The 24458-nt window shown below is 44.7% G+C and overlaps 1 protein-coding gene across 16 annotated transcripts in view; it reads right to left on the minus strand.

The window, feature by feature from the left end:
* The window catches only part of MAGI1 (membrane associated guanylate kinase, WW and PDZ domain containing 1), a 631971-nt gene extending 617032 nt beyond the window's left edge, over window positions 1-14939 (minus strand). For all 16 annotated transcript variants that reach the window (XM_019469800.2, XM_019469789.2, XM_019469788.2 and 13 more), the window contains exon 1: window positions 14573-14939. In XM_019469800.2, coding sequence (XP_019325345.2) covers window positions 14573-14885 — 313 coding nt within the window. In that variant the 5' untranslated portion in view covers window positions 14886-14939. The remainder of the gene's footprint in view (window positions 1-14572) is intronic.
* Between the last annotated feature and the right edge of the window lie 9519 nt (window positions 14940-24458).

The raw sequence follows: 24458 nt of genomic DNA on the forward strand, positions 1-24458 counted from the left end.
TTGCATGCTCTACCGAATGAGCCGGCCAGGCGCCCCTTGAGCTTACATTTTTTGGTAAAATGTATCAGAAACTCATTCACATTGCTTAAGAAAGCTAGGCTTTTCTTCCTTAGGGCAGTATTCTCCCACACTTCAGAGAGACAGAAATAGGCAATACCTATATGAATATTTCCTTTGCTGGGCATCCGATCTCTCTGACTATTCTCTTATAAATAACGATATAAACATAGATAACACATCGATGTTGAGATAACACTCTGTACTTTTCATATACACTGTGGAGGTGCCTAACTATGTCTGTGCACTATGGTCTCATTCAGCATGGCTAGAGACTCTTCTTCCCTTTATCAAAGACCAAAGCTCAGGAATTGTATCAAGGATCACCTGGCCTAAAACACCATGGAATATAAGCTTTTCCAGCTACATCTTAATCTTGAGCTTTTAAAAAAATTTTTTTAATGTTTATTTATTATTTTGAAAGAGAGAGAGAGAAAGAGCACAAGCAGGGGAGAGGCACACAGAGAGGGAGACACAGAATCCGAAGCAGGCTCCAGGCTCAGAGCTGTCAGCACAGAGCCCGACACAGGGCTCGAACTCACGAGCTGTGAGATCATGACCTGAGCTGAAGCACACACTTAACCAGCTGAGCGACCCAGGCGGCCCTAATTTGAGCATTTTAAAGTAGAAAGGAATCCAAATTTCATGCCAACTTGGGGGAATTCTGGGTACCCCAAAAGCTGTTATCATAACCAAGGAATTGGATCAGGGCACATAGCAGCCTCAAGACGAAAACTCTCCTTACTTCTTTTTTTTTTTTTTTTAAGTTTATTTATTTAGTTTGGAGGCGGGGAGGGGCAGAGGGAGGGAGAGAGAGAATCCCAAGCAGGCTCTGTTCTATCAGCACAGCCCGACTCAAGACTTGAGCCATGCAATCATGACCTGAGCCGAAATCAAGAGTCAGACAGACACGTGGGGGGCCTGGTTGGCTCGGTCGGTTAAGTGTCTGCCTTCAGCTCAGGTCGTGATCCCATGGTTCATGGGTTTCAGCCCGGAAATGGGGTGTGTGCTGACAGCTCAGAGCCTGGAGCCTGCTTCCGATTCTGTGTCTCCCTCTCTCTGCCCTCCCCCACTCAACTCTGTCTCAAAAATAAACATTTTTTAAAAATTAAAAAAAAAAAAAAAAAAAGGAGACACTCAACTGGCTAAGCCACCCAGCCCTTCTCCTTAGTTCTGTCTCACCTCTCAAGCCCTGGATTACACAGACAATCTCCTACCTAAGATTTGAATTCCTACACAGTCTATTAGAATGTTCTTATTCTGAATCGGGTATGAAGAGAGGGAAGGGGATGAGGGAAGGAGAGAAAAGAAACAATACTCCAAGTCGAAACCTAGCAAAATGTGAATTCCATGTTGGGCTTTGGCTGCCCGCTTCAGTTTTCGTTTCATAGAGGTCTTTTCTTCCTTGGCTCCTTGACAGAAAAACCGCATTGACTAAACTTGCAATCTGAATTACCTAAGTCCCTTTCCCCATCCTCACACAGCAAGCCTGATGTGACATGAATTATGCAATGCAGGACAATCCACTGCGCCGGCAGAAAAGCAACTGAAAGGCTGCCTTCATTTTCAAAACCCAAAATTCTACCATATAGCCCTGGCCCTGCAGAACAGATGCCCGCTGGTCTTACAGCCTAATCATGTTCTGAAAGCATCTACCCTTGGGGTAAAGGTCAGGGTCGTGATTTCTCTGCAGAATGTCCAAGAGAGGTGTGTCATTGGGGACGATCCTGCTATCTTTAAAACCTATGCGGTACACATAAAATTCATTTATTTCTTTTTATTTGTAAGGCCACACATATCACAGTAAAATCCCCTCAGAGCAGAGAGCGTATCCCATTCCCAGTATACATCCATATAAATGTCATCGTCGAGATGCCATTTTGCACCCCGTTAAAGGCATGGTAGACCAGGACTCTAAGACAAAATATGCCACCAGTTATGATCAGCTGTCAAAATATACTCTCTCCCCAGCTCGTCACAACTAGAACAGGGGAGCTGTCCCCAGCTGGGCCTCCAATAAACATAAGCAGACTAGAGTGACAAACTGGACCACTTCTGGAACTTAGTACTCACTTCAACACACATTTATTGACCCTCACTGTGATTTGGTCACTATCTGGGTCCCTGAAAATACAGACAGGAACAAGAAATGAGATGATGGCTCTTCAAGTGAAAGAGACACAAATACATAACCAAGGGGCTGCAAACTTGTCACCAGGACCAAATATGGCTCCCAGATGTGTTTTGTTTGCTTCATCCATGCTTTTGGACCAACGCTTTTAAATTGTCAAAGTTCTTTTTTTAACAATTCAAGCTTTTAGATTTTCTTGAAAATGAAAAATCTGGCAACGCTGGGCCAACAATGCCACATTGTCAGCAACAGGCCGAAGCTAAGTAGTAACTGCTCCCTCGGAACCAAGCGTGTCCTTCCAGTTTACCCCAGGTCCCCACCAGCCCCTAATGCCCTTTGAAATACCTACTCAGCATTTGCATCTGTGATGACTAGTATTAAATAGAAAAAAAATCTAGAACTAGGCAGTATGTGTCATAACTGAGGTAAGTGAGGAAATACAGGACTCTCACATACAGGCACCAAGGATAGAAGTTGATATGCTGTCTGAAGAGCAACAATGGTGGGTATTAAGTCATAAGAAGATAGGGGCACCAGGTGGGTGCAGTAAGTGTACCACTTCCACTCAGGTCAAGATCTCACAGTCTGTGGGTTCAAGCCCCACGTCGGGCTCCGTGCTGACAGCCCAGAGCCTGGAATCTGCATCGGATTCCTGTGTCTCCCTCTGTCTCTGCCCCTCCCCTGTGTATGCTCACTCTCTCTCTCTCTCTCTCTCTCTCTCTCTCAAAAATAAACATTTAAAAAAGAGTTTAAAAGTAATAAGATAAAATTCATGTGAGCCAAGAGTTCTAAACATCTGTACCAGAAAAAATCTGAAGTCCACATTTTTTACATTTTTTTAATGTAAATATAACGATATTCACCAATGTGCTGTGTAAAATACAAAGAGAAAACTACCTAAATTTCAATGTTCATCCTCCAAGCATGGTTTAATATAGCACAGCCTGAAATGGTTCTACAGCCACTGAAATGACAAAATACATATACGTGTAGTATATAGAAAAAACATCTATGATATTTAGGCACCAAAAAAAAAATTCATAAAACAGCATGTGTTGTATTATCCAATTTTCATAAGAAAAAGAACCTCTCAAAAAAAAATACCAGAAAAAAGTGTGTGTGTGTGTGTGTGTGTGTGTGTAAAAATAGAGTATTAACACATATTTCTGAGTGTAATTACAGACAATGTAGATATATTTTCCTTTCATATTCACATCTTTCTGTATTGTACACACTGTTTAAGTGAGGAAAAAAATAAATTTCACAGAGAAAAGAAACATAAGCTGTGGAAGCACACACCAACTATGAACAGTGATTGACAGTCATACTAGGTCACAATAATATTTGAGTATTTATAAGATTAGAAACCAAAACCTGGATGCCTATGCTTGAGTTGAGAAAAAATCCACACGCTCTAACACCAAGTAAAGTTCTTTTTTAACAACCTGATCCGGAGTTTTGAATTCTTAACCAAGCCACACAGACTTAAACAGGCTGATAGTTGGAGGAGGAAAGGAGCCTGCGCTCCCTATCAGATGTAAATTCTAACGCTCAGCCAAGAATCCAGGTGGTAAAATCCTGACTCTATTTAAATCAAGCCAAAGCGATGCCTTCCGTGGCCACATTACATAAGCCACAGGCTCCATCACTGCACACATCTGGTCAGAATCAAGGCCCTCTAAGACCTTCAACACAATTAATTCAATATTTTCTCTACAGTTCAAAATGCTACAACAACTGGCAGGGAACCATCTTAAATCATCATGGAAAAGTCAGACATATGGCTAAGTATATTTAATATGCCTTAAAAATAAGCCACGGATTTTCTAGCCAACAAGATCTCAGGCAAGAATCTTTATTTATTTAAAAGTTATGCCCACTCGTTACCCTCAAAAGAATGCAACTGAACAGATATTTCACCCACCTACAGAGGGCAGAGATTACAAACAGACAGAAAACAGGGATGCTGCCTTCAGGAATTCAAGAAACACACAATCCAGCATGGCAGACCGACAGGCAAATCTGCAATTACAAGACACTATGGTCTTGAAATCAACATGTATGTGGAGGGAGAAAAAGAGAGCTCAGAGGAGGAAGGAATCAGCAGTGTTGGTGAGGGAGAACAGGCAGGCAAGTAAGTAGAGGAACTTGACTATATGGAGCGGCACACTCGGTGTCCCGGCCCACAAACACTTTGGGAATCCATTTTCATTTCTAGGACTATCCTCGGTGGGGTCAACAGACGCGCTGTAACACCCTCAGGTGGTAAGGGCACAACCCGAAAGAGGCGCATCCACAATGACCCCCACAGTAGAAGGACACAGGGGCTCCTGGCTACGAAGTCAACACATTCCTAGTGTGTAAACCCAGGATGAGAATTTTGGAAACGGGTAGATCTGAGCTTGAATCTTATCTGTGTCAGTGGCTGGGTTGGGGGGGGGGGGGGGCGGGGAGGATAAGTTACTTGACCTCTCCAGCTCATTTCCTCAAGGCTAAAATGAGAATGACATCATCTCCCTCAGCAAAACCCTTACCTGGGTCTCAGCAACCTATCAGAAGGTCAATAAATTAATAGTTATGATTAGTTTACTGCTCACAATTCAGATTCCCAGTCTCAACCCTGAAGTCATACATTAGAGCAGCGTTTCTCAACTTCAGCCTTATGGCCATTTGGGGCTGGATAATTCTCTCCTGGGGAGAGTGGGAGGAGGGCTGAATTGCACACTGTGGGATGCTCAGCAGGCTCCCTGGCCTCTCCTCCCTAACTGCCAGCAGCAATCCCACATCTCGAGTTATAACAACCAAGTATGTTTCCAGGCATTGCCAAATGTCCCCTGAGAAGCAAAACCACCCCCAGTTTTAAACCACTGCTTTAGAGGAACTCACTGAAGGGTGTCCATTTCTCAACTGAAAAGCATCATGGTTGCTATTTTGTAGATAATTCTGGTAAACACTGCCTGTATGCCAAGCAGAGGACTAAGTGTTCTGCGTACGTCTACCCATTTAATCCTCAAAAACAGCCGATAAGGCAGCTATTATTCTCATTTTCGACTGGGAGTACTGAGGTTCTGGGAGGTTAACATGCCCATGGTTGCTCAGCTGGGAAGTGGCAGAACCTGGATTTGAACCCAACCAGTCTGACTCTAAACCCTTATAACCCCAAGTCCCACTGCTGCCCTCGCATTCCTGATTTGAGAACCCAGATACAGTGCCAGGAAGATCAGAGGACCTCAGTGTCAACTTCTCAAAGACCATTCTCCCTGGGACCCCCAGGAAATAGAGAAAGGACTTCTTCCTCTATACCTATACGCAACCAGGGACCTAATGACAGTAATTAAATCAGCTTGTCACTGGCGAGGTCCAGGGTTTCCTTCTTACTTGTCTGAACTAATCCAACCACAGCCCTTTCCAAAAAGTGGCATCTGAATCATGCAGAAAAAATAAGGGTTTTTTTTTTCTAGACTTTAAAAAGCTCTCCAGGAAACTATACCACAACTATCTCTCAAGAGATTCTTTCTTCTGTCTGGACTGTTTTCAAAGGAGGAATATTCAAACAGTAACAGAAGCCAACATTTACAGAGCACACACTATGTGCCAGGGCCTATGCCATGTGGATTCCTTAAACCTCCTCATTTTATTCTTCTATCAACTCTAGGAAGTAGGTATCATTATGGTCCCCATTTTCAGATGGGAAAATCCTGGCGCAAAGAGATGAAACACCTTGCCCTGATTCACCTAGCTAGTAAATTTAATAATCTGGCTTCTAATCCAGGCCAGCTTAAATCCAAAATCTGCACAGCTACAATACGTCAATAAATTGATATGCCTGGGTTTTATTACAAGCAGCATTGGTGTCCTGTTACCACTGTATCTAGCAGTAATTCTGAAACGTGGCTTATAACCAGGGCATAATTGCCTTTTAGTTGTACCCTCATGCCACCGTCCATAAAGAGGGCTTCAAGTCTTGTCTCACGATAGGCTGAAAGATTGGCCTTATTGTGGAAAACATAACTGTGCCCCATTAAAGAGCACACAAAGGCCTCCGACGGCAATAATGGTAGGGCTGACAACTTAGCATAGAGAAAATAATTCTCCCATGTACTTCTTTCTCTTGACAATGGAGGTGGTAACACATAGCTAACCGTGCCGGGAAGAATCTCTCACAGTCCATTTGAGGATGAGAGAGTTTGCAAAGTTCCCAGACATACTCAATATGGTGCTGCCAGAAACCCTTGACATGAACCAACTGAAAATGGTCATCAATGCCATCTTCAAGAATGTTCCTGGTGGCACCTGGGTGGCTTAGTTAAGTATCCAACTCTTGATTTCAACCCAGGTCATGATCTCACAGCTCAGGAGATAGAGCCTCTCATTGGGCACTGTGCTGACAGCATGGAGCCTGCTTGGGATTCTCTCTCTCCCTCTCTCTCTGCCCGTCCCCTGCTTGTGCACATGCACTCTCTCTCTCAAAAAATAAGTAGATAGATGATAGATAGGTAGATACATAGAGAGACAGATAGATAAAAATTTTTAAAAAAGAATCCTGGATCAATCATCTAAGCTCTACTTGGCCACATCCGCAGCCTGCAAATGACAAACCTTGATCAAGGTTGATGTGACCCATCACGAGTTACCCACATGGTCAGAGACTATCAAATATGGGAATTTTCAGAGGCAACCGAGCTCAGGAGAGATTGATTCTAGTTCTCAATTTGCCAGTGGATGCTCAACAAATACTTGAGCACCTACTATGTACCAGGCACTATTTTCGGTACTAGGAATATAGCAGTGAACAAATCGAGAACATCCCTGCCCTTTGAGAACTTCTATTCTAGGAGAGACAAAATCAGGATTTTACTTATCTTGAAATGATCTATGTAAAATGGAGTGGAATAAAGCAGAAAAAGGTTATGGGGAGTGACAAGTAGGTGGAGTTAAGGCTTTCAATAATGTGGGCAAAGGAGGTGTCACTGAGAAGGTGATATGTGGTAAAAACTTGAAATGCATGAGGGAGCAAGCCTTCTAGATGTCGAGGTGGGGACTAGGAGGCCATGGATGGGGAGAGACAAGAAATGTCATAGGCCAGATCACGGGGGACCTTGTGAGTCACTGTAAGGACGTCGGTTTTCACTCTGAGATAAGGATGACAGAAATGATTATAAGTAATGGATTACTCCGTTCTTCAATTACTTAGCCATAAAAAGAGAAGATGATTATTTAATCATAAAATGTTCAAATTCCATCTCCTAATGTTGCTACATGCCTTCAGAAAGGTTAGCATCCAGAACACGATGGACTCAACACAGGACACTTGATGATAAAGCAGACATCAATATGATAGGCGTGTCCTTGATATCACGGGGGTTTGTTTGTGGAAACACCAAAACAAATTCACAAGAAATACGATATCAATGCAGACATCCATAGGGGTGCAGTATAGCAAAGCTCCAGTGTTTACGAGGGATTTTTCAAGGTTATTGATCTCACACAGAAGCTGCATAAAGATAGGCGAAAATGCCATAACCCACTTTTTTAGGATGTGAATGTCAGCCCTTAACCAATTTGACAGCCTTTATTCTCAGTGTATACAAAAATCAGTATATCTTGTTACACATATATACAAACTCAAGGAAGGGACCACTAACATCAGAGACCGGTGTTTTGCATTAAATAACCATCGTTTATAAAGCAACATCCTTCATGTAAACCCTTGTGGTAAGGAGATGTCAGAATGTTTTCTCTTATAAACCACTTAATTCCCCTTGGTGGATATCATCAATTCTGCCATCTGAAACCAGCTGGGTAATGAATGCCAACAAATGCAGTGAGCCAACTGTATGCCATTGCCTCATAAGGTCAAGTTAATCTATTTTTAAATAAAATAGCCATTGGCAAAGGATGGCCACTGGAAACAATGGACAAGTTGGGTCGCCTGTCCTTGCATTATTTTTTCATAAAAGCTGTGGAATGTTCCACAGTGTAACCTAAAAATATCCTTCAGAGAGTGGTCTTTTAGCACGGAGAATAAAAAGATTGATTTTGAAAGTTTAAGTTAAAAAAAAAAGACATATAAACACAAAGCACAATTTAAGAGCAAGAGAGGACAAAAATCAGACTGTTTTCTGCAGCAATGATCTGATTTGCTGTTGGCTGGAAAAATTGTACACAGGGACAATGCAATAGGAAAACAGAGGTAAGGTGTCATTCTTATGGATGCTGACACACAGCAGATCCCACATCAACAAAAAACTGAAAAGCCCCCCATCATCCTGTCTGCTCAGTATCTGAAATTTCGCTTCTGAAACTCCAGTGAAAGTCAATAGGCAGGAACACTTCAGGGTAATTCATTAAACTTGTGGGTCAATACAAATTATGAGACACAGGGAATCAGCTGATTGGAAGATCTGGTAATGGGGAAAAAAAAACATATCAGGGTCTTAAATCAGAAGAAATAAAAGATGAATAGAGAATAAAATGGGAAAGATGTAGACGGCCTAGTCTACATACAAGACCACCTAGTCTGGCCATACAAATAACAAGCAACAAAGGAAAATCCATTCATGCGTCCAACAAATTTTAGTGAGCACCTAGGATTTGCCCAGGTACTATCTTAGGCCCTGAGAAACAGCAGGGTGAACAAGTGAGGCAACCGTGTTTTACATTCTAGGGGGAGGCAAGGCAGACAATCAAGAAGACACAAGGGGAGCCTGGCTGGCTCAGCTGGTAATATCTGTGACTCTTGATCTCGGGATGAGGAGCTCAACCAACCGCCTGCTGGGCACAGAGATCATTTTAACATAAATAAAAATGTTAACAAAAGAAGAAACAGAAGATAATGCGAACCTGTGACAAGGCCATGAAGTCACAAAACAGGATGAGGGGACGGCATGAGACTCCAGAGCCATCTTATACAGGGTCAGTGATGTGCTAGGACCAGCTCACACCGGCCCTGGAGAACCAATTACATGCATCTCTTCCGAACTCAAGCCACAGATCTGGGGCTTGTCTCCACGGCAGCCGGTTATTAAACATTTAGCAGCACACGACCTGACACAAAGGAAAAGAATCAATCTTGTGACCATCTGGGGGGAAGAGAAAGCAAACCCAGGGACCCTGGAGCAGAATTCACGGGACACCAAGACAGGCGGGCCACTGTCTCAAAATGAGAATCATTTCGTTACAGAGCTGTTGTAGTATATCCCAATTGGTCAAAATAAACACACAACATCAAAACAAAACACAAAAAGGCACAAAGAACTATTTTCAATCGCATGTGGTCATAATTCCCTCATGACAGTGAGGGAAAGGGGCCGGTGGCGGTGGTGTGGTTTTTAAGTTGTGTCTTATTTATTGTCTCCATTCTGTCTAAATTGTGGACAGTTTCGGCTTCTGGGTAATTTGCAAAGCCACAAACTTCACCTACGAAAATATGTAAGCATGACCTATAATGTGACCAGTTTGGGAAACTACAATCACACCATTTTCAACTTTTGGAGTCTGGGTTATTCATGGGATTGCAGCATTTTATGAGTGCAAAGGACATCCACGGCGCACCCGTTTATTTTGGGCACAAAAGAAATGAAGAGGAGCACCTGGGTGGCTCCGTCTGTTAAGCATCTGACTCTTGGTTTCAGCCCAGGTCATGATCTCATGGTTTGTGAGTTCGAGCCCCACATCGGGCTCCGCACTCACAGGGCTCCACAATGACAGTGCAGAGCCTGCTTGGGATTCTTTCTCTCTCCCTCTCTTTCTGCTCCTCTCTCTCTCAAAATAAATAGACTTACAAAAAAAAAAAAAAAAAAAAAGGAAAAGAAAAAATGAAGACACTTACACCCAAAGAGGGTGATTTGCTAGAGAGGGTAGCACAAGCTGGCAGAGCCTGTTCTGGGAGCCCAGGACACCTGTGTCCTGCACCATATGCTCAGGGTTAGTCTGTACCTTAGGGCAGTGAGTCTGAAAAGTGAGCTTCAGAATCACCTGAGGGCTTGTTAACAACTGCCCCATTGGCCCCGCCTCCTGAGGCTCAGAATCAGTAGGAAATTAGCACATCTAACCAGTTCCCAAGTGATGCCAGGCCACTGGTCTGGAGGCCCTACTGGCCCACCGATGGAGCAGTTAGAAGCATGGGCTTTTGGAATCCAACACGGTTGAGTTCCAGCTCTACTTCGGCTACTTGTATGACCCTCGGAAAGGCTACCCAAACTCTGGACCTCAGTTTCTGACATCTGATTCCAGTTGTGAGGAATAAAAGACAAAATGTCCACAGAGTACTAGCTTAGCCAAGGACCAGGCACATTCTAAAGCAAGCGCTTAGCTTGTATCCGATAGCAAAGTATCCTTAATCACCTTATTTTCTTTTTCCACATACACTAGAATTCAAAAGACAGGGACGATTAAAGACTGGCAAAAATGTGGAGCGACTGGAATATTTCTGGCATCTCAATTCATAATAGCCAAAAGGGATCAATAGCCCAAATGTTTACTGACAAGCAAAAATATTTTAAAAACTGGTATGTACAGGAACTCCTGGGTGGCTCAGTGAGTTAAGTGTCCGACTCTTCATTTCAGCTCAGGTCATGATTTCACACTTTGTGGGTTCAAGCCCCGTGTCAGGCTCCCACACTGAAAGTGCAGAGCCTGCTTGAGATTATACATATATACATATATATATATATATATATATATATATATATATACACACACACATATATATGTATATGTATATATATACATATGTGTGTGTATGTATGTGTGTGTGTGTGTATATATATATATATATATATATATATATATATATGTGTGTGTGTGTGTGTGTGTGTATGAAAAAAAAACCTGGTATATACACATACCTACAATGGAATACTACTCAACAATAAAAAAGAACAATGAGGGGCACTGGACTGGCTCAGTCAGTAGAACATTTAACTCTTGATCTAGGGTTGTGAGTTCGAGCCCCACATTAGGTGGAGAGATTACTTAAAATCTTTAAAAAGAGGAAGAAGGAGGAGGAAGGGGAGGAGGAGGAGGAGGAGGAAAAGAAGAATGATACACACAATATGAAATCTCCAAAATATTTTGTTCAGCAAAAAAAAAAAAAAAAGCCCAACACCAAAGAGTGTGTAGAGCTTTATTTCACTGATAGGAACTTCAATAATAATAATAAAAAAAAACTTATCCATGGTAAAAGAAATAGGACAGCCTTTGCTTCTGGAGGAAGTGTGGAGGAAGTGTGGAGGAAGTGTGGGGAATGGACTGGAAAGTGGCAGGAGGGAAATTTGTGAGGTAATGGGAATATTCTAGATATTGATTTGAGTGAACATAAAATAAACATATACATTTGTCAAAACTCACCAAACTACATAGTGAAGATCTGTGCATTTCACCACAGATGAACATAATATATACTTACAAAGCATAACAAGTATATACATGCTATATTATAGATACAAAATAACACATTGTATATAACATAGACAGGTATCCATACATTTTTTTAAGCACCTTGTAACAAAAGACTGTCTCCTCCATCTAAAATGAACCAAGTCCAAACTGGTAGACCCATGGAGCTTGGTTCCTTCACAATTCAGTCCTGCTTCATATAATACCATTTGCTACAGACTATTTTAGTCTGTGCATCTTTCCAGGGAGCTGCCATGAAATAGAAACAGAATTTTCTCCCACAGGAAGACCGTGACATTTCCATACAGATGGCACCCAAAGTGCCCTGTGTCCCTGGGAGTGGCTAGCTCAGGGTGCGGAAAAAAGTAACATTTTCCTTTACCACATACCAAGGATGAGCCTACCTAATATGATTCAAACACAGTAATGAAGACATAGTAAGAGCAATTCTGTCGCAGAATTTAAATCATATTCTCGCCATGAAGGGGAACAGAAGATTAGTGAAATGCTCTCCAGTGCCATGTTTCTGTAATGAAGATGTTGAAAGAACTGTACCCATGTAATTATTACATAAAATAGCTTTCACACTGCAATGGATTCCATCCACATCTTAATGCTATCTTGAGTAGAACAAGTAGATTTACACACACACACACACACACACACACACACACACATACACACACACACACACACACACACACACCTGCTATGAACAGTACTGTGCAGCACATAGAATGGTTCTAGATGAAGGCAAATAACATTTGGTGACAGTACAGTTTCCTTTCAATCCAGAGGTGTCTGATTTCAAACACACTTGATTATCTGACCAATCCTTCCTTAGTTCCATGGTGAGACAGCCTGGCATTATGTCTCTTGATCTTTGATGACTGGTGGACAGAGGGTCAGCCACATGCATTATCTTGCACATTAAACACAAGCCCCCACATAGGACCCACTAGGCAGAAAATAGATGGGTACGTACCCCTGCCTTTCCTCCAACCCTTTCTCCAAAATGCTGACACCTGTAGCTGCTCCCACCAACTGCTTTGACACAGTGTTTTCTCTATAGTTCTATGAAGTCCTAACAATCCAGGTACAGGCATTAAGTTCATAATCCAGGTTCCTAGCGCTAAAAGCTAGACTGAGAAATAACTGGTCAAAGTGAATTCAACATAATATATCTTCTTTATTGGGCACTTACTATGTGCCAGGCACTGCTCTGCACACTTTCCACTTATCATCTTATGTAATACCCAAACAAACGCCAGTTTACAGATGAGGACACACTCTCAGGGGAAGGAGGTGTTAGACCTCAAGCAAAGCCTGGGGAGATGCACAATGAATAAGGCACAGTCTCTCTCCAGTAAGCTTGCCACCTAGTATGGAAATGAGGAGGGGCCTAACTCATAGATCAGAGTAAGTAAAAAACTACAAAGTACACATTTAGGGGAGTCCAAAGGAAGAAGGGTTTGTTCAGCTTGGCAGGATGCTGGAGGGCTTCTTGGAGGAGGTGTCCAAGTGGAAGATGAGGACATAAATGGAGGGAGCTTTCTATAAATGTCAGTCCATCGCTCCCCAAACTACCAAAAGGCCTGACAATTCCTTCTGTCCCCCTCCTCTGTTTCATCTGGAACGGGCCTGCTTCCAAGGATCTGCTCAGCTCAGCCCAGCCCAGCCTTCCTTTCCTTTAACACATTCCTCCAGCTGCCACGTGCCCTTCCAGGCCCGCAGCACATATGGGAACTTTTCACCACGCTCAACTTTGCCACCTCCTCTGGTGCTTTCATGCGGGAGAACCTATGTCATGGCACTCGGTGGTGCAAGGGATGCTTTAAGGGAATCAAGTCCTTCTCTGTTGGACTGATGCAAGGATAACCCCTTGCCAGCACTAAACTCAGGCAGGAGGGATTCCCCACCACCAGCAACCATCAAAAAAGCTGGCTTCTGAGAGAGGCATCTGCCTTCATTCCCTCCCCAGAAAACAAGCCCCCCAGTCCAGGAGGGTCATATCCACCCCCCCCCCCGCCCCCACCTCTTTCTCCTAGAGCTTAAGGCTTGCATTGACTGAAACCCTCACTTCTGGTATCTGTGTGACCTTGGGCAAATAACTCATGCAATATCGGTCCCAGTTTCCTTATCTGTAACATGGGGTTTATAAAAAAAACCCGATCACAGAATTGTCAGTCAGAGCAAAATAGCCCAAGGAAAGCATTCAACACAGAGCCTGGCACGTAGTAAGCTAACAGTGAATAGTAGCCACCATTATCATCATCAACAATGATGATGGTGGTGGCGGAGAAGGCAGCATAAACTTGGGCTAGATTCGCGCAGACAGAAATACTCCTTCTTTCCCTTCCCCCCACCCCCACCCCCCACGCCTGGGGCTGGGCCACACGGTGGAGACACATGCGTCATCCAGCTCTGGGGTGAATGCAGGATCTTCAGGAGGCGGGCATAGGAACCGCAGGGCGGTCACGCCCCAGCCCACCTGGAGGGATGCCCTGGGGAAGATTTCCCGACGGAGGAGGTCAGTAACCACAGACCCCTCTTCTCGTTCATACCCATTCTCCGGGTCTGGCAACAGATAAGTAGCAAAAGAACGCAGCGGCAGCGCCTGCTGCATCACTCCTCCGAGAAGCCTGGAGACCGTCCACTTTGCCCCTGACTCGGTTTCCCAAGCCTCCTCGCGCAGACAAGCCGCGCTGTACTCGGTGGCTGAGATAACAGGTTGGCAAACCGGGCCTGGGAAAAGTCTCTCCGCTGCCCGGAGGAAACCCAGCCCCCTCTTTCCAACGCAGGTGGGCAAACAATCCACAACCTCTCAACAACTTTGCTCATTTCACCACGACAGGGCGCACGACCCCAACTTCCCCTCTAAGCTGCGCTCGGAGGAGGAACGCGGGAAATCGAGATGCGGCGGGGGGCTCTCCGCAGGCCGCTCCCCGTTTTGCGGGCGCCTCCGGGAGGCGCGTCCCGTCTTACCTTGTCTGACGGCTTTGAAGGTGACGGCCTCCTTGCAGCTGTCGATGACTCCCAGCACGTCATAGCGGGGCAAGCCGGACACCCGGATCCCCTGCACCTCCAGAAGCAGCTCCCCCTCGCCCAGCCAAGGGCCCTCGCCGCCGCCGGGAAGCCCCGCCGCCTCGGCCGCGGCCACCGCTCCGACATACGGAAACTCCCCGTTCTCCGCGCCCCCCAGCACCGTCACCCCCAGCTCGCCCTGGGGTCCCCGTCTCACGGTGCATTCGTGAACCTTGCTAGTCCAGTGGTTCTTCTTCTGGATCACTCTCGACATGATGGGCTGTTACACCCCTCCTCCCCCCACAAAAAAATAATAAATGAGAGACAGGTGCCCCCCACAGCACAAGCCCCCAGGCACCCCCGCTGGTTCATGGGAGGGACATCTCCCCCCAAATAACGCAACGGGAGGGAGAAACTTGGCAGCCTCGCTCCCCTGCACACACTCGCTCACTCAAGCCATCATAAAACAAACTTTCTGGTCTTCCCCGCGAGCCCTGCACAGGCGCCCGCGAGCTTTGTTTGCATTCCGGTGCTTCTCGGTCCACGTTCCGGCGCCCGACCGTTCTCTCCGGGACCAGAGTCCACTCTGCGCCGCTCGGGTTATTTTTTTTCCTTCCTTCCTTCCTTTCTTGCCTCTTAGAAACGCGGTGTCTTCTCTTTTCCTCCCGCCTGGCTCGCCTTCCCTCGCTGGCGGGCTGTTCCTGAGGGTGAGGGAAGCCCTTCCAGACAGTTGCTGGGAGCCCTGGAGACGCGGTAGCCGAGCGGGGGTTGGGGGGGGGACAGGAGGGAAGTGCCTGCGGCCCCTTTAAGCAGATACAAAGGCTCGGCTTGTTTTGTTACAGTTCATTCTATTCCGCGCCGCCGAGCGCAGCGGCCGGCGAGAGGAGACGCGCGCGCATGCGCCCCGCGGCCGCCTGCCGGCCGGCCCGCCCCACCTCTCCTTCCCGAAGGGAGAGATTCCAGTGTGCTTCCCGTTGGGTCCTAAAACCGATCTTGCAGACGGCAACTCACCGCCCTCCAAGCACCCTTCTTATTCCTCCTTTCCTTGCCTTGCCCTAGAGTCAGCCAATCACTTGGGGCTAGGGGGACGCGCACGTGTTTTACTCCGACTGTTTGCAACTTTTCAAGTACGGGCAACCTGGCTTTGGCATTTTAAACCCATTTCAAACAGGTGGGGGTTGGGGAGGCTCACACACTCACCCTCGCGCTCACACTCACGCACACACGCACGCACTCACGCCTGCCTAAGCCTCCTCGCCGCTCTCGGCCAGTGGCTGGCCACGCTGTCGGTCACCCAGCCGAGCTCGTCCACCCCCGCCCCTACACCCCACCCCACACACCGCCCCGAGGCAGTTCAGTACCCCAGAGCCCGACGAGACCCGGAGTCGCGCGTCTGCTCCCTGCCTGCCTGCGCCCGCCGGTTCGGGTCCAGGAGCTGGGATTGCCAGTGTCTCTGCGGCCCTGGGTCCCCTGGCCGCCCACCTGGGATCCCTGTGAACTTTAGGATCCCCTTAAACTTTGGAGCCAACTTTTTAAGCCACGGGGAAAACTATAGGCAAGGGAATGGAGCCAACTGGCTGGAGGGGCTTCAGGTCTTCAACCTAAAAGGGGTCTAGCTTTTTAACTGCCTTTTCAGCAAAGACTTCTGGAGCCAGTCATCGGTTCCAGGCTCAGGTTCCTGGCTGAGCCGAGAATCCTTCGGACCCGCCCTGGGGCCAGGAGATTAGGATCACCCCCCGGATCTGCGATCTGCACCCGCGCCCAGACGCCTGCGGGGGCGGGGGCTGCACAGCCGTCTCTCGGAATTCACAACCCGGGGATCGGTGCCGCCCTGGGGTGGGGACAGAGCGAGTGCCTTGCCTCCGCTAGGTTTCGGAATGATCTCGGAGGCTGCAGACAGAATACCCTGCACCGGGAACGCTGCCCTCCCCAAATATCCCCCACCCCCCACGGAGAGTCTCCCAAGCCATCTCTTTTCCTCGCTGATTTATGACATACATGTTCGTCTTTGGTCACAGAAGAGATACCAAGTGTTAAACAAGGGAGAGGAATAGATGGGACTCAGAAAGGCTGGGATGCCGCAGTGGTTGGGGTTGAGAACCAGCCTATGGTGTTTAGATCCCCACCCATCCAATCTCTGTGTGACTTTGAGCAAGCTCCCTGACCCCTCAGAGCCGTCCTTGCTCCCCTGTCACGTAAGTATAACAATAACTTACAAGGTTCTTGGGAGTATTACATGAGAGAACACTTGTTAAGTGCCTAGCTTGTAAACTGAATACTTGTAAAGAGGCTTATAATAAAAACTTATATTAGTAGTAGTTGTATTTGGAAAAACAATTAGGAAATCATTTGGGGTCTCCAGTTAGATGTTGATGATAATTCCTTATCTTTCCTCTAAAGCTTAAGATATATGGGCACACAGTTAAATATTTTTGAAGTAGTTTGTAGGGTGCTATTCTAAGCTAATAAAAATAAGAGAAGAATGTTGATGCTTCTTTCCTGAGACATCCAGAACTGAAAATCCCATTGCCTAGCATTTGTGAAAGAGGGAAGCAGCCAATTTTTCTTGGCTCTTCTTGGTGAGGGAAACTTCATCTCCAGCCTCTTTTCAAAGAAGCAATCCGTTTGTCTTAAACTTAAGGGGATCAAAATGAGTGGGAGCTTCAAAACTTTATTCCCAAGCCCAAACACAGATCCATCCAATCAGACTCTCAGAGGATGAGCTGTGTCCTCTGAACTTGTAAGGTTAAGTGGTGTTGGTATACAACACTGAGGGCCACAGGTCCAGCGCCTTGATTTCCTGAGCATTTTTTACAGCACAGAACCTTTTGGAGAACAAACCTAAGGTCCACATCTTCCTCTAGAGTGTAAGCTCCAGGAGGACAGGGAACTTCGGCAGTTTGGTTTACTGATCTGTCCCAGAACAATGCCTTGTAGTTCCCACTGCCTTCAGTTCCCAGAACAATGCCCTGTACCTAATTAATGCTCAAGTATTTGTTGAATGAATCTCCCCACAAAAATGCACATTTTTGCATACCACCGGAAAGTGGAGTCACAGATGCCCCTACAAATCACTAGTAAGCCGGACCTTGTGTGTTTCCCCGGTTCCCCTCTCCATCTTCTAGTAGTCTGCTTGCTTGCCAAGAATTTCCCCACCTGCCTAGTTCCCTGCCACCCCATGCAACTCTCACTGGCATCTGGAGCAGTCTACAGGAAGGGTGAGACCAAGTGTCCTGCAGGTCCTGTCCCTGCAGTGGTACCATCTTCCCTCTTCAGGATTCCAGGTGTCCCTGCAGTTGAGAAGGAAAAGGACTGGAAATTTGGCACAATTCAGATTTCAGATGTGGGATACCCCCAGGAAAAGAAGGGATACCTGAGGCTACAGAGGGCAGAATGGAGAGAGGTAAGAGAGAGACACATTATAATTCCAGCAGCATAAATGAAATAATTGAAACCTCCAAAGCAGCTAAAACCACCAGTTTCCAGGTACTAAGTTTCTGATGTTCCCAAGCTTTATGTGCCTCCTCTGACCCTGTCTACTCTGTTACACCCAGTCCAGTTCCTGTGTCCCTGTGCGGAAGTAAATTCGGGGCAGAAATCATATCTATCCTATCCAAACTTTTGAGCCCTCGGCACCTAAATCCATGCCTTGCTTGGATTGTGTACCATACCTACTTGCTGAATGAGTACATGAATGCATGGATAAAGTGTGACATTAAACTGGGGTACCTGACTGGCTCAGTCAGTAGAGCATGTGACTCTTGATCTCAGGGTTGTGAGGTCAAGCCCCACACTGGTGTAGAGATTACTAAAAAAAAAAAAAAAAAAAATTTGAGACATTAAACTGTATGTGATTTCTAAAACAAAACCCATTTAGGGCGCCTGGGTGGCTCAGTCGGTTAAGCGGCCGACTTCGGCTCAGGTCACGATCTCGCAGTCCGTGAGTTCGAGCCCCGCGTCGGGCTCTGTGTTGACAGCTCGGAGCCTGGAGCCTGTTTCAGATTTTGTATCTCCCTCTCTCTGTGCCCCTCCCCTGTTCATGCTCTGTCTCTCTCTTTCTCAAAAATAAATAAGCGTTAAAAAAAAAAAAAATTTAGATTTGGTGGCTAGAATTAAGGTACTTACAGATCGTTTTCTTGAAAGAACTCAAAGTTATCTCATCTTGAGGTAGATTTTTTTTGGATAGATGTAAAGTGAGAGCCTAGTGTTTTGGCTTCTTTTGTTTATGCTATGGACTTTGACTTTGGCAATACATTCCAATGGAGAAAATAAGACCACAAAATATCTAACTTTGAGACTTACTAAATGTGCCAGGATCATTATGTGCATTACTTTATTTAATCATCATAACAATGGTGTGAGGCAGGTATGACTTCGATTTTACAAGAGTGAGCTCAATTTCACAATTGAGGAACATGACCTTGATTTTACATGAATGACCTTGATTTTCAAGTGAGGAACGTGAAGCAAGTAAAGAAACTTGCTCCCAAGCATGGCAGTGACAAAGCTAGGATATGAACCCAGAGGCGTGACCCAAAGCCCATGCTCAGAACCACGGCACTGTGAGAATGTAGGATGTGGTCATCTGCCATTTAGCCTATTCGGATAATAGCATTTTGGGGGTTCCTCAATCTGTCACAACGTGTGTGCATGCTACTAATTAAGTCACCCTGCTCTCTCTTCCCTTTAATCTGATGGAATATGGTGTTCCACTTTGGAATCCAATCTCCTGTCCCCCCCATCCATTGACTCAACTTGAATACCGTACTGGAATGTACAGAGGAGTAATTTGCAAGCATTTCTAAATTGTTTGGAGATCTGTGGGCTGTGGTATAGGTGATGTGCCAAACACACTTTTACTGTTACTGCATAAGCGTTTCAACAATGAACTGTGAGGGGCGCCTGGGTGGCTCAGTCGGTTAAGTGGCCGACTTCAGCTCGGGTCATGATCTCGCGGTCCGTGAGTTCGAGCCCCGCGTCGGGCTCTGTGCGGACAGCTCAGAGCCTGGAGCCTGTTTCAGATTCTGTGTCTCCCTCTCTCTGACCCTCCCCCGTTCATGCTCTGTCTCTCTCTGTCTCAAAAATAAATAAACGTTAAAAAACAATGAACTGTGAATAAACACGGTAGAGTCGGATGAGAAGTAAACTGTAACACAATAAACTACCCAAATTAAGGTCTTATTGTCATATAACCAATTCCACTACAGGGAAGAGAACAAAAAAATCCCACAAATATAAAATGTGCATTTCTTTTCTCTCTCCCAAATACATTTCTTCCCAAAGTTTCCCGGTTGTGATTACAGAAATGTATCACTGCAATCTAAAGTGGCATTTCACTTCATTTTTCTGAAAACGTGAGGAGAGAAAATGAGTTGGTCAGCTGTGCGGCAGAGGAAGACATATAAATTGATTGTCTTTTAATTCCTGGAGAATGCCTTCGAAGCACATAAATTATAGGTATCAGGATAAATACTCTGTATTTAATAAGGTAACTGACTCCATACAGGTGATTTGGAGCAGAAGACCAGCAGAGGAGATTGAAGCCTTTAGTTGAGAAAGAAGGAAAATGTCCACGAGGGCCATTCTCCTAGTCATCCGTGGGAGGCACTTTTATGATTTACTTGATAACTTGTTCTTTCTTAAACAGGGAGGCAGATGGGTGGTTTTCTCTAACCACAGTATCCCTCCCTTCAGTACTTCTAGATAGGCAAGTATAAATAAAAAGTTAATTCTTAGGGTGTCTTTCAAAACATCACAAGTGAGCTATTCTTTTAATACCCAGAAGAGTAACTCCAGGAAAAGGGTTTAATCCTGGATAATGTTGTGGTTCACTTCCATGTGAAAAATAAATATTGATAACTGCAGGATTTGAAACTTGATTTTGGGTTTGAGGAACCAAGAGAAACCCAAGAACTTATCATGGGAATCTCTCCTAAAATTTGGCGAATGGTTCAGCTATATAAAACACTAAATATCATCCTGGATAATTCCATTGGAAATACACCTGATGATATTGTTAATTTCCTTGAGAATAGGATATTTGCATTCTTTGATAACATTTTATCTCTTTTCCATTTCCCATCAACTCTGAAAATACAGTCATTTGAATATGGTAGATGCTTAAACAATACAGGATTTTATTATTGAAGTTGTTCATGCTCTGTATTACTTCTTTGTTTTATTTTTTTAATGTTTATTTATTTATTTATTTTTAATTTTTTTTTAACGTTTATTTATTTTTGAGACAGAGAGAGACAGAGCATGAACGGGGGAGGGTCAGAGAGAGGGAGACACAGAATCTGAAACAGGCTCCAGGCTCTGAGCTGTCAGCACAGAGCCCGACGCGGGGCTTGAACTCACGGACCGCAAGATCATGACCTGAGCCGAAGTCGGCCGCGTAACCAACTGAGCCACCCGGGCACCCCAATGTTTATTTATTTTTGAGAGAGAGAGAGAGAGAGACAGAGCGTGCAGAGAGAGAAGGAGACACAGAATCTAAAGCAGGCTCCAGGCTCTGAGCTGTCAGCACAGAGACCGTCTCACGACTCGAACTCACAAACCAAAAGATCATGACCTGAGCAGAAGCTGGACGCTTAACCGACTGAGCCACCCAGGTGCCCCTCCTTCTTTCTTTTAGATCATTAACAATTTACTGCACTGAAACAGAACTGAATGAGAGAAGAGGAAAATACACTTTGAAGCCAAGGGTGGGATGCCCAAATTTTTAAAAATACCCTAGTAATACTCATTTTGGCAGAATAATTTTAAAAAATAGATAATAAAAAGACAGCATTAAATTATTTAAAATTCTATTACCAAGAGATAACTTTTTACATTTGAGTGTATGTTCTCCTGGACTTTGGCCAATACAAACACACACACGAACACACACATATAGAGTCTACCCTCTTAAGTTCTTTCTGTGTCCATTTGGGAGTTATAGTTAATTTATGGAAGAAAATAATACTTTTAGTGCTTTTTCACTTGCTAACATTCTATCAATTTCCTATTTGTAAACATAAACCTATATTTATTTATTACTTTCAGTTGCTCAACAATATTTTATTTCTTTTTAAAAAAAAATTTTTTTTAAACGTTTATTTATTTTTGAGACAGAGAGAGACACAGCATGAGCAGGGGAGGGGCAGAGAGAGAGGGAGACACAGAATCGAAAGCAGGCTCCAGGCTCCGAGCCATCAGCCCAGAGCCCGACGCGGGGCTCGAACTCTCGGACCGCGAGATCATGACCTGAGCCGAAGTTGGACGCCTAACCGACTGAGCCACCCAGACTCCCCAACAATATTTTATTTCTTCAACAATGTTGAATCTTTCAATGTTCCAAGAGGTATCTAACCAATGCCCTGTTAGTGATCTTTTAAGATTCTGAATGGGGCTAAACTAATCATTTGTATTAGGATGTTTTGGTTGCCAGTGACAGAAACCCAGCTGAACTAGCTTAAGCAAAACAGTAAATGGGGATACCTGGGTCGCTCAGTTGGTTGAGTGTCTGACTCTTGATTTCACCTCAGGTCATGACCTTGGGTTTTGTGAGATCAAGCCCTGCATCGGGCTCTGTGCTGACAGCAAGGAGTCTGCCTGGGATTCTCTCTCTCTCTCTCTCTCTCTCTCAATCTCTCTCTCTCTCCCCTGTTCATGTTCTCTCTCTCTCTCTCAAAATAAATTTTAAAACTTAAAAAAAAAAGGAAATGGATTAGCCCATATAACTGGAAAGGCAGAGGTGAAGCGAATTTTCAGCACAGCTAGATGAAGAGGCTCAAAGCAAGGCTCTTGGATTTCTCCTTCTCTGTCTCTTGGCTTTGCTTCCCCCTGTTGCCCTCGTCCTCTCCTACGACACACAGATTGGCCTTCTCCAGACAGCCAGGAAGCAGCTTACACCATCCAGGTTTAGCAATCCCAGAAGAAAGGAGATTTTTACTAACACATGGAAATAGCAACCCAAGAAATTTCAGTCTTTATGAAAGCTTTCAGTTTCAATTGTTCAGAGTAGAGGTAGAGTCTGCCTACCTTTCAGCGGCTTTGACAATAAACACAAGTGAGTCACAAACACCATTAGCTACCTGATGAAGACTGACAAAGTGCATGTGAACTTGGGACTAAAGAAACCCCATGAAGGTGGATTCCTCTGCAGGCTCTTATCACGATCCCCTTTTCTACGGTGACCTCAGAGTTCCAAGAATTCAAATAGTTGTAGGAATTTGATTCCAACCAAAGCTGCAATGGTTGGCACACATTTGGGTAGTTTGAAGATATCCTGATGCTGGCAACAGTGCAGGGTTGAACCCTTTACAAAGGAAGTCAGTCAGATGTTAGACTTGTTTAATACAGATGGGTTGTTAAACTACCTAACATCAATTTCAAATGTTTTGAAATGAGTTTTTCTGGGGCAAAGCTGAAAAAGAGAATTAAATACTCCAAGATGGCCATGACAGTCGGTAATTTGTTTCCATTCGTTCATTCATTCAACAAATGTTGATTAAATCCTTATTTCATCAATCCTTCTAGGCACTGATGGTACAGAACTAAGTGACACACTGTTGTTGTTGTTGTTGTTTTTTCCTGGATGAACCTTGCCACCTAACTGGATAGTGGAACAAGAAAACAGACCAGAGGCACCCTCTGGCTCAGTAGGTAGATCGAGTACCTCTTGACCTCAGGGGTTGTGAGTTTAAGCCCCATGTCGGGTATAGAGTTTACTTAAAAAAAAAGAAAAAAGGAAGGAAGGAAGGAAGGAAGGAAGGAAGGAAGGAAGGAAAAAATTAAAAAAAAAAAAAACCACACAGACCAGTTCAATAGTGTTTGGTGAATTGAGTGACAGGGAGCCCAGGGTGGTCCCGAAGGACATGTTAGAAGAGGGGATTGTAATTTGTAAACCTGGCTTCAGAAATTAAAGGTGCCGTTGTTAGGAGAACTTGCCTCCTCCCCTTTAATTTATTTTAATGGTATTTTAAGAACTGAGAGACAAAGTCCAGTTTTATGATCACATTATGGTACTTGAAGACGTGTTTTATGGAGCCATTCATAGAGTTCTCAGATGGTTTCAGTCGCCCACAATGCGAATATATAGTTCCATAAAGCACAACTCTGTCTTGCCACAAAGCTGATCCAGCAAATGCTAGGTGGGGTTTTAGAAGATGACTCAGGATAATGAAGCAATCTGGAATCTGAACAACCTTGCTCCTTGAACTGTGCCATCTTTGGAAAATTGTTCCCCAGAAAATCTTGTAGCCAGATGAATGAGGACCCAAAAAATGTATTATTCGCTTTCCAAATTTAGCACATTCCTAGAATTTTAAACTCATTTTTATGGACTGTTGCCCAGGTGAGGGGAGCCTTAGCCAAACCCAGAGTGGTTATAAGCAACACTCTCCCCCCCCCGCCCCCTCCAAAGGGAGTCAGTGCCCAAATTTGGAGTCCGTGTATCCAGAACATTCTTGGCTCTAACTGGCTGAGAAATTCAGCGTGCCTGAGTTTGGTACCCCAAGGATTTTACATGCAGCAGGGAACTGCTGAATTAAGCTAAGTGTTGGAAGACACTGCAGTTTTAATTATTAAGTTAGCCCTCTGCTTTAGTGAATGCACAAGCTGGCATATGCTTGGGAATGTTTCTCCTTCCAAACTCACAGCATCTGCATTTTTCAGATGTTTGACCTTGATCTTGTGACCTTTCCTCCAGAATCCTGAGAGTTCTGGGAACACTCACAGCTGAGTGATGGGAGCAGAAACTAGACAGATAGAAATTCTTTTTTTTTTCTTTTTTTTTTCTTTTCACTTACATCCTCCATTATCCTGTTCCACAGTAGACCCAACTTCCCCTTCTGTTATTAAT

The sequence above is a fragment of the Panthera pardus genome, unplaced genomic scaffold (genome assembly GCF_024362965.1).
Source record: "Panthera pardus isolate Hobbes unplaced genomic scaffold, ASM2436296v1 HiC_scaffold_8, whole genome shotgun sequence".
Classification (NCBI taxonomy): domain Eukaryota; kingdom Metazoa; phylum Chordata; class Mammalia; order Carnivora; family Felidae; genus Panthera; species Panthera pardus.